The 15,574-nt window shown below is 37.3% G+C and overlaps 1 protein-coding gene across 7 annotated transcripts in view; it reads right to left on the reverse strand.

The window, feature by feature from the left end:
* Nucleotides 1–15,574, reverse strand: part of Sytbeta (Synaptotagmin beta) — a 97,633-nt gene that overhangs the window by 5,234 nt on the left and 76,825 nt on the right. For all 7 annotated transcript variants that reach the window (XM_069114497.1, XM_069114493.1, XM_069114499.1 and 4 more), the window contains 4 exons: nucleotides 3,963–4,026; nucleotides 2,698–2,941; nucleotides 1,586–1,822; nucleotides 1,262–1,357 (listed from right to left, as the gene is read on the reverse strand). In XM_069114497.1, coding sequence (XP_068970598.1) covers nucleotides 1,262–1,357; nucleotides 1,586–1,822; nucleotides 2,698–2,941; nucleotides 3,963–4,026 — 641 coding nt within the window. The remainder of the gene's footprint in view (nucleotides 1–1,261; nucleotides 1,358–1,585; nucleotides 1,823–2,697; nucleotides 2,942–3,962; nucleotides 4,027–15,574) is intronic.

The raw sequence follows: 15,574 nt of genomic DNA on the forward strand, positions 1-15,574 counted from the left end.
CGTTATACACGGCGATCGTTGTTTTTCTTAAGTTGCGCAATATATAATTGAACGAATTTTGGCGCTCTAAAGAGCCTCGTTTAAATTAGCGAATTTAAATTAGCGGTGCTTGAATCGAAACGAGCCAGAGTTCGAACGAGTGTAATAAGAGAGTTTGAGAGCATATATTTTTCTCGAAGTAAATAACAAATTCAGGCAGACCAGAGCGTTCTTAGATTGCTTGATCTCAAGTAAGCTAATTAATCCGAACAAGGTCCGATAGTGGCAAAGTGATTTCAAATTGTTCCAGCTCATATCGATCGATGTCGTAAAAATTATGCAAAATTCCATACATTGGATTTGATCGGAACAACGTATCACAATCAAATGGAACATAAAATTCTAAATATTTGTTTCTATTTCGAATCAAGCTCGAAATACTTATCTATCAGTTATTTTCACTCGGCGTCGAATAGGTTGCATCGTATTTAACGATAAACACGGATCTACGTGCGCACATTGCTTAGTCGTATACGTGGTACACGTTCCAATTAGCAGACGCGGTAATACGAAGAAGCATTAACGCGTTCTTTGCCTATTGACCAGGGGATTGATCATCCGCGTGTCTCGCGTTCAAGTCAAATAAAACAGCTGACTTTCGTATCAGATTGCAGTATATCCGGTGACTCAATCCTTTTAGGTGCTTCGCATGTTCCGGGCAGGAATAGATCGACATGTAGGTCATGCGTATATGCAAATATAATATGCGTATGTGTAAAGTGGGCTAAAGTTGCGTTGCGTTTCGATCGTATGAAAATATTAAACGTCCACGATAAATGATGACGCGTAATAATAGAAGCATAACGTTTGAACAGTATCGAATGATTTAACGGGAATACGATCGTGATCCGATTATACTCCATGTTTTCTTTAACTGGTTTCTGGAACAACTGTAGCGACGTGAATTGGCGTGTTACGAACACGCACAGGATGTTAATATCGTTTTAAAGTTGCGAAAGAGCAGCATAACGTAAGAATGACAAAGATTTGCCTATCAAATAGCTTAAATTAGATGGTTCGTTTCAACCTTTAGATCTTTATACGTATACATATACTGTGAATTCTATTGATTTAATTATCGAATAAAATTAATTTAATATCGATGGACTTTGTTGGTTGAACATTTAATAAATTTTATTCGTGTCAACCCTGGTCCCTCATGTAGGAATAAAGAAGGAAAGCGAATATTTACGTGTTGGATGATAAAATCTTTTACACGTACCCTCGAGCCTTAAGATAAATAGGTCCATCTCTTCGTTGGTAAAGATCAGGTTGTATGGAACCGAGTGGTGATGCTGGGGGAGGTGGTCCACCTTCGCTGTTGCATAAAAGGAGTACATATTACGTTTCAAGATTATAGATCAAAGGTAAAGATCCTTATAACGGAGATTGCTTTTTCGGATAAAAAGATTATTGGTGGGAAATGATTGCGAGAAGCAAAATAAAAATCAATAATTTATTCAGCCATGCATAGATTTTAAATGACAAATAACTGATTTAAATGATAAATAATATCTGATCACGGAATGATCGGGGAATACCTCACCTTCCAGAAATGCGTGATGGTGGAATAAGAAGAGGTGAAAGACTTCGACCAGCTGATCTGGAAGCTACGTGGGCAACGCTTATCGAGGAACCACCACACGAAGAGCTCACACCTGTTGCCAGAGACGACAAAGAGCTCTGAGATGGTGACGCATTATTGCTCAGAAGACTTCCCGAACAACTGGCTGGACTCCCACAGCGTGCATCTAACGATGCTGCACGTCCAGGTGATGGTGATCTGTGCGTTTCGCAATCGAGTGCAAGGTGCGTGTCAATTCCTCCTCGTTATATAATCAATTACGAATAATATACGAAGATGACGGGTGCAGTGAATGGCCAATGAACGACTAACGAAAAATCGATGTTTAACGACATGTACTTTGAAACAGCGGTACCGATAACGATAACGACAACGAGCAATAATACAAAGATCGATCCCTTGTAGTAGATCAAACACTTATTTTTATTAATTTTATCCTGGCAATTCAATTTATAAATATACCCCTATTTAATATTTTACGATATGATAAAATTTAATCAAGTCCGACATTACTGTACTATACGGTTAATTAAGAAGTTCTCGAACGCCGTCAATATATTTCTTGGAAAATCTGTCTCGCTTAATCGAGAGTAGCCGAAAAAGCTAGCTGGCCAAACTTTTCTCGAGGATCGCTTTGTCAGATTAAGAGTTCGTTAAACATTCGTTATGCCTCGACCCGTCATGCCTCGGCTATTCCCGAGTAATTAACAAGATTTCATGCATTCAACGAAAACTCGGACATTCGTCCACTGTCGTTTAATAATTCTAATGGAAACGTTTAATTTCGATCCATTATATAACGCAGATAGTCTACCGCTTATAATTATTCGTCTGCCAAGAAAGAAACAAATAACGTGAAACGAATCTTTCATGTAGAATATAATCGTATGCAGGAAAGATTTTGTCCAGTCATTTCACGTCAAAATCGCATTTATCACGTCAAAATCGCACTTTACATTTTATAAATAGTCTCTCGTATGCAGAGTTGCAGAGAGCGGGCTTGATCGAGATTGGCAGAAAAAAGCTCTTTTGTGTTATCAACTTATTCGATTATATCTTTAATTAAATCATACCTCGAACTCCTGCTGGGTGGATAAGAAGAAGCAGCGTGCAAGGGATCCCGATGATGGTGGTACCGTCCATCAGGGCCAAATGGTCGAATCTGGGTCGAAGTTCCAGTGCGATGGATGGACGGTCCAGGCGCACCTTCCAACGAGCTCTGCGAGCTCACCGACGAATTTCTCGTGAACAATCGTCCCATGCTTCCGGATCCGCCACCACCGCCAGGATAGCTTCGACTTTGATGCGGCAAGCTCCCTGTTTCAGATGGTAATTAGATGTAATGTCGTTTACAGGCAATATTGACGAAGCTGGTAACCAAGCGACGATCAATGAGTCCCCGTCTACTCTATTATTACGTTCCACTTAACCTTTCGAAGACTCTCCAACACCATTGATCAGAAATTTCAGTATTCTCGCAGTGATATTTTTTATGACGAAAAGTTGTTTCAGGAGAGAGAAAGATCATTTAGAGTTCAATGTCGTCGAAGCGCGGTGGATCGGTAGAACGTGAAGCGTTGAGGTCTGATACAAGCGTTGTTGTGAGTTTACATTGGTGACACTGTGTGATTTGACAAATTTACATGCATTTTTATTATAATTGTCGTATTTCTATTCTGAAATGACAGAAATCACATGAAACGAATCACACGAAAAGAATCAAATTCTGTAGCGGCACTCGACAGCAAACTTTCTAACGGTTTCTGTCCCGTGGCTTCCTACACAAAGACCCTATCCTTCGGACAACATGATTGCCAATGTCTTTGTCTTAACTGTAACTTTGTCTTAACCAGTACTGGTTCTTCAGTGATCCCGACTGGTGACCCCGACGTGATCAGTTTGTGGTGGATAGGTCGTGATAGGTACCGAAGAAGTACTAGAGTATAATTAACAGTATATTTATTAACAACGCTCCCTATTATTCTAACACTCGAGATTCCTGCACAGAATTCTGATTATCGTCTTGTTAACTGGCAATTTGCCAGTGTTACACTAAATTTCTTCACGAGCTGCAATTTCGATTTTCAGCATTGCAACTTCGATCGAATAAAAGATATCTTCCTATACTGTGCACATGTTCCAGCCACGAGTTTGACGCGCAACAGTGGATTACTTTTCATTTTCGTAACATAGTTTTAGAGCGCGACAGGAGAACTGGTACCTCTTGTCGATTGGTAATTTTCAATGTAAGGATGGAAGAGACGGTTGCGATATAGTTGCGAGATCGTCGAGGATGAAAAGGTTCGTGTTATACTAATTTTCTAGCGAAGAATCTTACCTGATTCAATGACCACGGAGGAGCACGGCTGCACTGCGTGTTGTTCCTTGGCAACATTAAACTCCTGAAACAGAATTTGTATTCGTTAGAAGCATCGTTGGAGTAGAATTTATTCGATTTCTTCCACCTGTCGTTTTGTTTCTCCGTACCTGGATAATAAACATCTGTAAAAGAAGTTTCTATAGAAATAAATGATGCTTCTTGCCACGAAACAACGCAATATCCCATCGCTGTCACTTATCCAATATGCTACACTTTTTTCTTTTCACCTTTCCTTTCTATAGCAACAGTCTTCTAAATTAATTGACCATTTTTTCACTCGTAAACGCGTCCAGTGATAACTCGAATTTAAAAGAGAAACAAAGCCAACAGTTCCCTTTAACCAGCCAGCGGAACGATTACCCCCCAACATGCAAAAAAATGAATTTCGATTTCAAAGTTAAATTACGCGTACGTACGTGCTATCAAACGCGTTCGTGTTACGTGTGCGCCATACAATCTGGGTCAGCGTAAAAAGAAGAAAAATATCGAAAACGAAAAAAATATTGGGATGGAAAAATGGGAGACAGCAGAATGTCCGTGTTTCGATGTTGCGTAATATCGTCCGAAGGAGCCACAAAATTTCTAACGATTCGTTCAATTTCCTCGAAATATTCGACACAATTTCTTCGCACAATTTCCGACCTTTTTTCCCCTGTTTCCGAACGAATCGTGTTCCCGTTCCAAGAGATCCTGTTTATTCCTGGATCGGTAACTAATAATTGTAACACGAATATATCGGCAAGCCAGAGGACTCGTCTGTGTTTTTGGATATTGGTAACGGACACACTCGACGCCGGTTGCAAGAAAACATGGAAATTAATCGTTCGCTGATTCGGCACAGTCATCGATCTATTTTTAGAAAAACGTGTACAAAATTTTGTTGACAAAGAAAGTTATTTATCTCTCTCTCTCTCTCTCTCTCTCTCTCTCTCTCTCTCTTTGTTTTTACAATGCAGGAATGTCTATTTTTTTGTTTATGTGTATTCATAAAATATTTTTGGAGAGTTGAAAAAGGTCTGAAACACGTGCCGTGTGTTTTTAGTGGAGAATTTCGAAGCTGTTTCTTTATATCGAATATTAATTTTTCATCGAATCAATTTTTTGCAAACAATATTGTTTCAATGCGTTTAAGTAAGTTTTACAGGTTGATGTTAAATATTAGTTAATAAATAAATAGTAAGAAAATCGTTTCGCTACATATTGCGATATTCTATTTAGTTTTGAAGCATTTCCGCGGTTACGTAAATATTTGCACACAATTTTGCTACCAATTTTGCAACCTCTATACCAGGTAAATATCGAGACGTTCGTTCAATCTTTCAAATTCGCCGATAACAAATCTGTGTACACATGGAAGGTAAGCAAATAGTATTGCGTATGTTGAAAGTTGTTCGAATAAGTTGCTGAGAAATTGCAATAAAAGAAATTACGGAAGACGGTTTCCTTAAAATACTCGCTAAATAAGTTTTGTTATATCTTCTGCAAATGTTATCTAAACATTAACGTGGATAAAATAGTGAAATAAAGAATTGAATATTTTCCAAAACATAAAACGATATCAATGAGAAATCAAAAGTTTTTTGCATTTAACGATAAAAAATATCATGGATGGAGGTAAAAAATGTCGCGAATTAAAAAATAAAGAATCGAAAGTTGATCGATCAACCTAATATCCTGCCGTCTGTCCTGCCATTTATTCTTTAGCTTAGCAACAGTTTTGGAAAAAAAGTTTATACAACGCGAGAAGTTCGCGTGAGATTTCGTGCGTTCTCCGCCTTTCATCGAGGCTTAAATAGATACGCGTACAATGTATAACGTCACGCGCGTGGCTGAACGATACAAAGTCCTTTTTTGTTTGTTCCTCGTTCAATTTTTTTATTACCACATTCTAATTCCTATCGATAGTCGCGCGCCCAAAGGAAATGTTTTCTGGTCGTTTCGTTATGGACCGAATCCAGGAAACTCCGAATCCAGAAAATTGAAAGAATCGAAACTGTAGAACCGGCCTGTGAACGCTACAGAAAAATCGTAAAAATCCGAATATTCTGCTCGTGCGTGAAATCTTTCTGTATTTCCGTGAATATAACTTACGAGAGGGAAGTCTTTCAGCTTTGATAAAAACCAGAAACAACATACTCTTTTCATCGCTTCGTTTATAATAATAAAGGCTTATCAGATAAATTTCTAAAAGAGAAATCGTTTTCCGTTAAAGCGTTTTTATTTTACTGTCAGCTATAGAACGGGGAGACTCTATTTTGATCAGAAGCAAGACTAACAGATTTATTAACTAATTTCTAAGAACAAGTGATCTGTCTTTCTGTCAACTCGCTAAAACGTGTTACCTCGTCTTTTTTAAGCGACCTCTAAAAAACGTTATCGATGAACAAATGTCGCACGGTTAATTAATATTCTTTATCTGGGCGTTTCGGGAAACATCGTAGATCTATTTCTCTATAAGTTATCCTCACGCTAATCTTTATAACCGTCCTTTAACTCTTACGAGGTAACAAACAGACCGCGATCGCCGAGAAATTTTAACGAGGTCGAGGATACAAGCTAATTTCATTTCCGTTGTCACGATTCATCAGTCGAGCTTCGTGTTTTTCAATGGCGAGCCCGCCGCTTTCTACGATTTCTAACGATCCGAGAAATATAGGGTAGCTTCGTTAATTACTTCTCTGCCAGTTGACTACCACTTATCATATTTTCATACCACACTGTTTCACCTATTTGTTCACCTTTCCTATCTTTTTCCTCGTTTTCCGCTTTTCTTCGCCGTTTAACCTTGCTCCAATTTCTCCACAAAGGCGCACAGATTCAACAGTTGCGAAGTGCAAAGAGACGTCCTGGTCTATCGATGCGTTAATTAAATTGTTTTGCCATTTCGAAACGCTACCGAAGGACGTTGCTGTTCAGAGATTACCACGGCGAAACGATTGCCAGATTGGAGAATATCGGATCGTTGAATCGTTTGATAAAATTCTCCGAGAACGCGAAATCTACTTGCGAATCGACGCTTTAATTCGGATCGAGATACCGTTTCGCGAAGGATATTTCTGTCTGCTCGGGGCTAAAAGGTAACAAGGAAAAATCGTTCAATTCCCAGAGCATGGCTGAGAATCATCGCTTTTGCGTATACTCAATGTATAAATGTTTTCTTGGTAAATATTGTCATTGAGTATGTTGCACGATACTGTAATACTTTGACTGTACTATTTTGTCAATTGACATAGAGTTTTATTTCTTAATTCGAAGAGTAGTTAAATAATGTTGTTCATTGATCGAATTATAGATATTTTTCTAACGATTTATTCGTACAAGGATTCATTGACTTTTACTATATCGTTATACTTGTACGAAGTACGTGTTGTTATATCCCATTTGCATATAGTAAAATTAAATTTAACTTACTTAAAGTTTAGTGTTCTTTAGATAAAATGTTTCATTTCATGTTTGAAGGAATTTGTAACTAAGAAATGATCCAGTTGAGGTAAGTAAGTATAGAAACACTTTGGCTGTTTGGTTCATCGCGAGAAAGGTTATAAGTTTCTATGATAATGGAACGAATGTTTTAGAGCGGAAAAGGAGAGTTGCTTTTAAGTTTCTTTTTCCCTGCTTCTTTTTAATCGTCGCGATAACGAGCGCCAGCGAACATATATGAAAATGAAATTAGGTCGTCGTACAAACAATTTTCAACCGTAAATTAAACGTCCTGTACGTGCGTATAGAAAATATTTTCATACATAAACACGAAGTTAGATAGACAGAACTTGAAAATTCTACCGTACGACGAGTTTCAAATGAAGTTTATAACTTTCTTGATGCGTGATAAATAAAATGGAGCCTGATTCCTTCAAGTTATCGTATGTCATGTATATTGTCATGTATCTTCATTCATGATCTCTTACTGAAAATCCACTGATAACCGTTCAAAATTGTACCGATTTTTTCCTCGAAATATTTTACGTAAAATATCAAGGATTTTACGATGCTCTCGATTCCACTGAGTTGCGATCCGAATTTAGGGAGAGACCGCGCGACAAGTAATGGAATACACATACAATCTTATGCATTCACTTGTTGTAACGGTGAATCAAATCGAGAGCGTAACATTATTCTTGGGGATACTTTCAGATCGTTTCGCGATCAACAAGATTAAAGCGCGTTTATGAGAATACACGTACAATAATATAACAACAACAACAACAACGACGACGACAACAACAATGATAATAATAACGTAATAATAAAATAGGTCATATAAGGCTAGGTATAACACTCGCTACGCTACTTGTCTGACTAGGCGCGGCAAGTATCCGCTATATTCTACTTGTCTGACTAGGCAGAGCACTCGCTCGGTCTACTCTACTTGTCTAAATAGGCACACCGTTTCTAGCTGATTTACACTACTTGTCTGACAAGGCATAATGGCCGCTCGACCTATTCTACTCGTCTATCTATACTTATACCTACCGATACAACGGTCATAACTGATCTACTCTATTTGTCCGATTTAAAAACAACGCCCGCCTCTGTTCAGCTTAAACTACTTACCTGATTAGGCATATCTTTAAGTGGCGCTTATTTACACTACACTATCGACCTAGCTAGGCATAACGGGTTGCTTCATCCATATTACTTATTCAAATATGTACATTTATTTCGCAACATCGAGTATGACACGAAACTAGCAACACGTTCAGTCGTGAAACTCGTTTATTTCATTACTATGGCTACACATACGTGTAACATCGAAAACGTAATCTACGATTTTCCTGAATCCTCGATGTACCCTGTTTATTCTACTTGTTCGACTATGCGCACGCCCCCAGCGAGCTTTCGCTTCGATAACAAGTCTTGCAACGAAAAATCATTCCTCACATTGCTTCGCAGTATTTCACATGTCGAATTTATTGTCCCTTTACACTTAGAAGAAACATTTTATACACGTGAGTTTCAGAAATTCCTAGATAGCTTAAAATTTCTATCATAAATACCTGGCACATTGGTTAAGATTCGTTAAAATCAATTAATTAAGTACGGCCACAACGAACAATTCGAACGATTTACGAACTTTATATCTGTGTGGTTTAATCGTCAGTTTATACAGCGATCAGCGAATTTATACGACGAATATCGTTGAATTCACATTAGTATTAATTTTTATCATTTAATTTCTATCATTAGATTTACGTTATTTCTCCCCCCCCCCTTTTTTTTTTAATTTGATTTGGTCTAGGATATCTGTGATTATTTCAATATGATTGCGACGATACAACGGCCAAGGGCATATTTCTGTGCATTCAACAGGGAATTGTCATTTTCAGTTTGATTCTCCCCTTAGATCTCTTCATTATCCAAAGGACCGTGAAAAACGGCGGCTGAGATTAAAGAGATTTTATTTAGATATTCGAAACGAATGTCGCGAAAATTACGATTGTCATATTGCGGAATATCCTATAGATCAGTGATAATTGGAACTACTCTTTTATATGAAAGCAAAGTTCGAGATATTTTCTTCTTCGACCAATCTAAGAACGTTTTATAAAATATTAATTTCTAATTTCTATATATTTACGTTTAACATATTCAAATCCGTATTGAATCATCACCTATTAAACGTAATCGTAGCAAATAAATTTTGATATTTTAATACTGAAAAATATTTACAGATATTAACTTTTCCTTCCAAATAGTCGAAAAATAGAATATCGTTTCGTCACTCATATTTGTCTACTGAGCTTTTGCTACGATTTAACGTTATGTTCATTATTCTTTCATTCTCAAAAGTTAAAGGAAAACATTCCGAGGCTGCTTTATATTCAGACATCGCTGATTCTTGTCTAACTGTCCCACCATCGTTCTGTGTTGCAGCGAGCTCGCAAGGAAATAGGAGTAATAGGAAATAGGAAATAACGCTTCCTCCTACTAACAATGAATCGAGGCAAGATCGAGTAGAAGCGAACTCGTGCAGCGAAAGAGAATAATATTAAAAGCACGGAGATGCCCGTTCCAATCCCCTCGATTTCAGCAACATTCGGAAGCGTCGCTTCTTCGTTTACGTTTCAAACAATTCGAATGTAAAATTATCTCTGTTAGTTCTTTCAAAGCAATGCTCATGAACGTTGTGCAAGCTTGTGGCAAGCTTCGTATGCTCAGTAGATTCGCAATCGATACTGCACGTTTCAAAATGATCACCATTTTTATCGATAGGAAAAGTGATAAAAGATCGAACTATTACCCTACGAAGTTCATTTTGATCTTATTTCATCTAAATGCATCGATCAATTTTAAGCAATTAGAGATGTGTATCAAGAACGACGGTGTAGAAGTATGGAGAAGAATAAGAAGAATGAGAAAAATGTGGCGAAATGGATGAAAATCAAAAGTTATATAATTAGGTAATTAGGGTAACTAAGCAGTTGATCGTTAAAATGGTACTTTAAAGAACAAAATAAATAGATGAATGAGTGGCTAAGTTTAGTAACGTGATATTCATTTATATTTAAACACCAAGTATTGTTCTTTTCGCACCTTCCATTTTAAGAATCAGGCCATATCCTGACAAATTTTATGTCGAATAAAAGAAATAAAATAAAGCGAAGTAAAGCATTCGTATTGGCATAATAAGGCGCGTAGGAATTTTGAATCTTCTTCAAAGGTGATAAAGTAAAAGTCGTTTTACATAGAGCGTTTAAATAAACATTAAAATTTACCGTAGGTGACGACAGCGAAACGGCAAGCTCAGTTATAAACCGGGCATGAGACAATTCCAGTAGTTTCTCCAGCTCCTGTTGTATTTTCTTGACAGAAGAATCTCTTACTTGCAAGCTAGAGTGCTTAAGAATGCTCTTTTCGAACATGCTGCACGACTGTCGTTACTTTCGCACATAGTGCAACAGACGTTACAGTGTAATCGGCTGTTCGAGGAACCACTTTTAGCGATAAATTTTAAAATTGCATCATATTTGTTTATTTATTTCAATGGTCCTACTGTTAGGGAAGATCAATAGTTGAAAGCGCTTCTTTTCATCGTTACATTAATATATTAGGTTGTCCGAAAAGTTTCTTTCGTTTCATAAGGTGATAATAGATGAACAACAATTTCTCTTTTATATTATCTTATTGTATTAGCTATGATCCATTTCGTTCTATTTCGCCATTATTATGTTCGTGCATAATTCAACAAACTAATATAAAAGAAAAAAACATTGTGCGTCTATTATTTACTTATAAAACGAAAGAAACATTTCGGACAACCTAGTAATTTCTTCCTCTCGTTTGGATCCAAACGGAACTCGACCATAAATAATAATTCGAAAGTTTTGATAATTCGAAATCTTGAAATCTTTATTTCGATAAAAGAATACTGCTATTTCTTTAAAATTCTAATAGCACAAGTTTAACTTTTGATCTTCATAAAAATATCATTGCTCCTCCATCGTTTTGATTAGAATTAATCAATAGTTTTTGGTGACTGGTAAAAGGTGAAAACAACTCGGTGTTTTTTGTCGATTAGTCTTTCTGCAGTTTCTCGATTTCCATTCAATTTTCCTTTTCTCGAAATCTTCGTGAATTGAAATCACCTGTTAAATTGGTTTACGCCAGCTATTACCTTTCTCGAATACGTCCTCTATAGCTGTATTTCTTGCTGGAATAAGGAATAACGTTTCCAAAGGTACAGAGTAAATCTTCATTGTTCCAGTTGGCGGTTGCACGGGTGGCTGTTCGCACAGTTTCGTACTATTTCTTCCGCCAGTAAAAACAATCCCTATCAGTTTTCGACATTCGTGCTCGTGTGCCAGAATAAAGGCGTTACGAAATGGCAGTACCTCAACATTGTTTTTAAAATCGGCCATTATTTTTTATTATCGCGGTTAATGCAATATTTTATACTTTATAAAGTTACGTCGTTCAACTTTGTTTAACTTCAATTTCCTTTATGATCAAAATTTTGACTGAAAATTCCCCGTTACTTCGTTATTACCGAAATTTTACAAAAATTACGCAAATATTATATCTTTTATGAGAAATGCAGGAATATCTCGTATTCGACTAAAACTATAGCGACAAGATATCATCTACATCGCGTATGTATTTTACGAAATTCAATATTAAATTTGGATCGTACCGACAGAAAAATGTCGATCTCCCATCGATATTTTGAAACATTCTGCATAAGTAGAAATTTATAAAAGTTCGAAGGGTGTGTATATATATGAAACCAAAAAAAAAAAGAGGTAAATAACAGCGAAGTAAAAATACTGAAAAATGTTATCGCGAAGTTGAATAACTTTTTCTCGATTTTGTCAACTACTTCTTCTGCTCGACATCGCCTCATTACTAGTTCTTACAGTCAGAAGAAGCGTACTCCATCAGGTATTTCACTACGCCACTCAACGTTCGATTATTTGATCTAGAAACCTCTATGTTTCCTTTTCTATTTCTTTACCTTCTATTCGCTATTTTTCTTACAGTTTTCTTGTTATCCGCCTGTTGCGAATTATCGACAAAAGAGCAACCGGTCAGGTCAAACCGATCGGTCGATATCGCGTACCTTGAATGACTTAACGCTCAAGGTGGAGGATCGAGTTTAATAGATCGAGTGTTAGAGCAATCTGGCACTGTATCCGCACTTGTTGTATTTTGTCTGTCCATCGTGCCTTTTCGGCTGGGCTTTTCCCGGGTATTTTTTTCCCTTACCTCCGAGTCATTAAGTCTACAGCTCGGGAAGGACTGAATTGTTTAATATCCGTGTAGCTTTGAAAATACATAGCTACTTTCGAACGACGATAGTTCCTTTCTTTTTTTTCTTCTTTTTTTTTTATTTTTTTTTATTTGAAGTTATTTGAAGAAGTGATGAGAGCAATCCCTTTTATGGGAAGCTCCTTGATAGCTTTGTTACTTATCTGATCATGTCCCGATGTTTTCCTGTGATTTAGACGACGGATTAATTCTATAACTTCCAGAGATGAGAAAGGTTGAATAGGGGGAGACATCTGGAAGGGAGAGTGCAAGTATTCCGTTATTTCCGCAGCAATAGTGGGGGAATACGATTTGAAGACATTAGTTAAGTGACTTGCAAACGCGCCCATCCACCTTGCGGACAGTGGAATTGGAGGGATTATTTGCGGAGGACGACTGAGTTTCCTGGATGCCTTCCATAGTGAGTAGTCGGAGTCAGATTAGCAAGATATTTTTGAAAACAGTCATTTTTGTAATTTTTAAGGATTTTGGTTAGCTTTCTTGTTGCGTTAGCTAAAGCTTACGCTTGTCTTCAGGTGTTCCATGACTTTGCCATACTCTTCTAAGTCTGCGTTTTTCTACGATTTTTATTATTATGTGATAGGGGTATTTATGTTTATTAACAAAACACTTAGTAGTTAACAAAACATTTGTTGATGTTTCAACTACGTCCATAGAATCGTCTGTAGATTCTAATATTGCGAATCTGTTGTAAGTAACATCTATTGTAAGTACAATCTGTTGTAACATGGCTTGTTGACGGTTCGTTCTGACTAGTGTTTACGTTTTTTTTTTTTTTTTACTGAATCCAGCTTACGTTTTTTGATGTTGTTTGTGCGGTTTGAAAGATGGGATATATTATCCTTTTGCCACGGAGGAGGTAGAGGAGGAGATAGTTACTTGGGCCATCTTCGAGCTAGTTAATTCAAATTGAAATAACTAGTCGAGAGGCTATGATTTGGATTAGAGATCAGAAGTGTTGGATTTTCCACGATTAAGTTTAGGGAACGCTTGGTTTATTTCTGTTTCAACTCATTCTCGACGGAGGGTCGTCACTTGCTGTATCGTGAACTTCACTGAGCCCTAGACACACGTCTACACGCTTCAGCAGTCAACGGCAGACTCGAACGATGATAGTGACACAAATTATTTGTCTGAACGTACTACGATAGAAAAATGAACAATTTTCTCGGCGATTCCCTTTATTTCGTCAATTTTATTTAACCAAAAATTTATGCAAGCGCAAATTTTCTCGCTTTGAAAAATACCGACATTATTCTTATTTCCAGACGTCAGAATCTTAATAGATTCCTAAATTCCTAAATTCCTAGATTTCTAAAAGCCGAGATTCACAAATTTCTAGGATTTGCGGACGAATAAGACGGAGATGCTTTCTCGAAAAGTACAAGGGCACAAGCACATCTCTCGTTTAAAAATCACAAAGTCTAAGCGATTTCGCAACGCTTCGATGAACGCAAAAGCGTTGATCAACATTTATGATAGATTTAGATGGGGCGAACAAAATAGAAAATTGTTACATTGTTTTCGTTCAAGCCGTCTTATACGCAAGTAGGCATACACTATGCTCAAGCATGATTCGATGCAACGTAACGTAATTACATGGTCGGGCGTAATGAATGTTCGTTAATTGTCACTTGTCTTTTGATTCGTGTTTTTCAAGCGAATAATTACGCGGGTTTTCAAAATCACCTACGAGTTATTCCGCTCGAGAAACGCGTGTAACAGGTACCGTGTACCATGGACAAGTTCGTGTCTCGTCGAAGAACTCGTGTATTAAAAACATGTGGATAACGTGATTTAACATAAAAAATAATTTAAATTTTGTTTCAACGAATGGTTCAATTGCGGATGCAGACGAACGAGGATTTAATTAAGCGGTAGAAAAATTTGTTCCCATCGATTACATCTACATGGCCGAATAGAGTGTGCTTTTTAATTACGTAACATCGCTCTTGCTGAATGCAGAAATCATTCGGCACGGATGAAATACGCTGTTAAAACAGAGAGTACGCCCGTCACGTTGTACGCAGCTACATTATTGAAATCGTAGCTTTTTCGAGTTTCGCATCAGCAATCCGATGTTTTAACCGTATCGGATATTTTAACGTTGTATACGTTATTTATATTTGTAGAATTGTCAAAACAGAAATTTCAGTCGCTTCGCAGCATTCCCCCTGTCCGTTGGATTTTCTATCTAAAAAGCTGGTATTTTAAATACTTATTAAAATTAACTTCAATTAGGATGAGAATTTACTTTGTGGATTTCGTTAAATCTATTTACAGGCATTTTAAAATGTACAATACAAAGTTAATCGCAAGCGTTGTCCGCTCGATGATATTCGTTATAAGATTGCGCGATACTGCGGTACCGATGCTAATTGTTATGCTGATTCGCTAGACTCATTCGTTATACTTATTCGGCCGATCGATGATCTCGATGACTCGATATTGATATTGATTCGCGCGACTGATTGACTATGTCTAGAGAACATGGTCGTTTATTTATACTGGTCGAGGGGGATAGCGGAACGTTTGAACTTGTCGCCGGTTGTCGGTTGCACGTAGCAGCGAAATTGCTTTGTCCGCAGTTTCTTTATCACATTATGCGCGTCGTACAGTGTCAATCCTCTGTGGCAAAACAACTACGTGAGGCATCTTCGAATCGAAACGTCCTAAGACGCATATGCCGCTACAACTTCGTAGATAAGATCAGGTAAGTTTATCGATGACCATTAGACTGCGAATTTTCACGCAATTATGGCGAGATCAAAAGTGTAAAAATATACGGAAAAATGTATAAAATG

The sequence above is a fragment of the Bombus flavifrons genome, chromosome 6 (genome assembly GCF_040668555.2).
Source record: "Bombus flavifrons isolate JBK064 chromosome 6, iyBomFlav1_principal, whole genome shotgun sequence".
NCBI classification, from domain to species: domain Eukaryota; kingdom Metazoa; phylum Arthropoda; class Insecta; order Hymenoptera; family Apidae; genus Bombus; species Bombus flavifrons.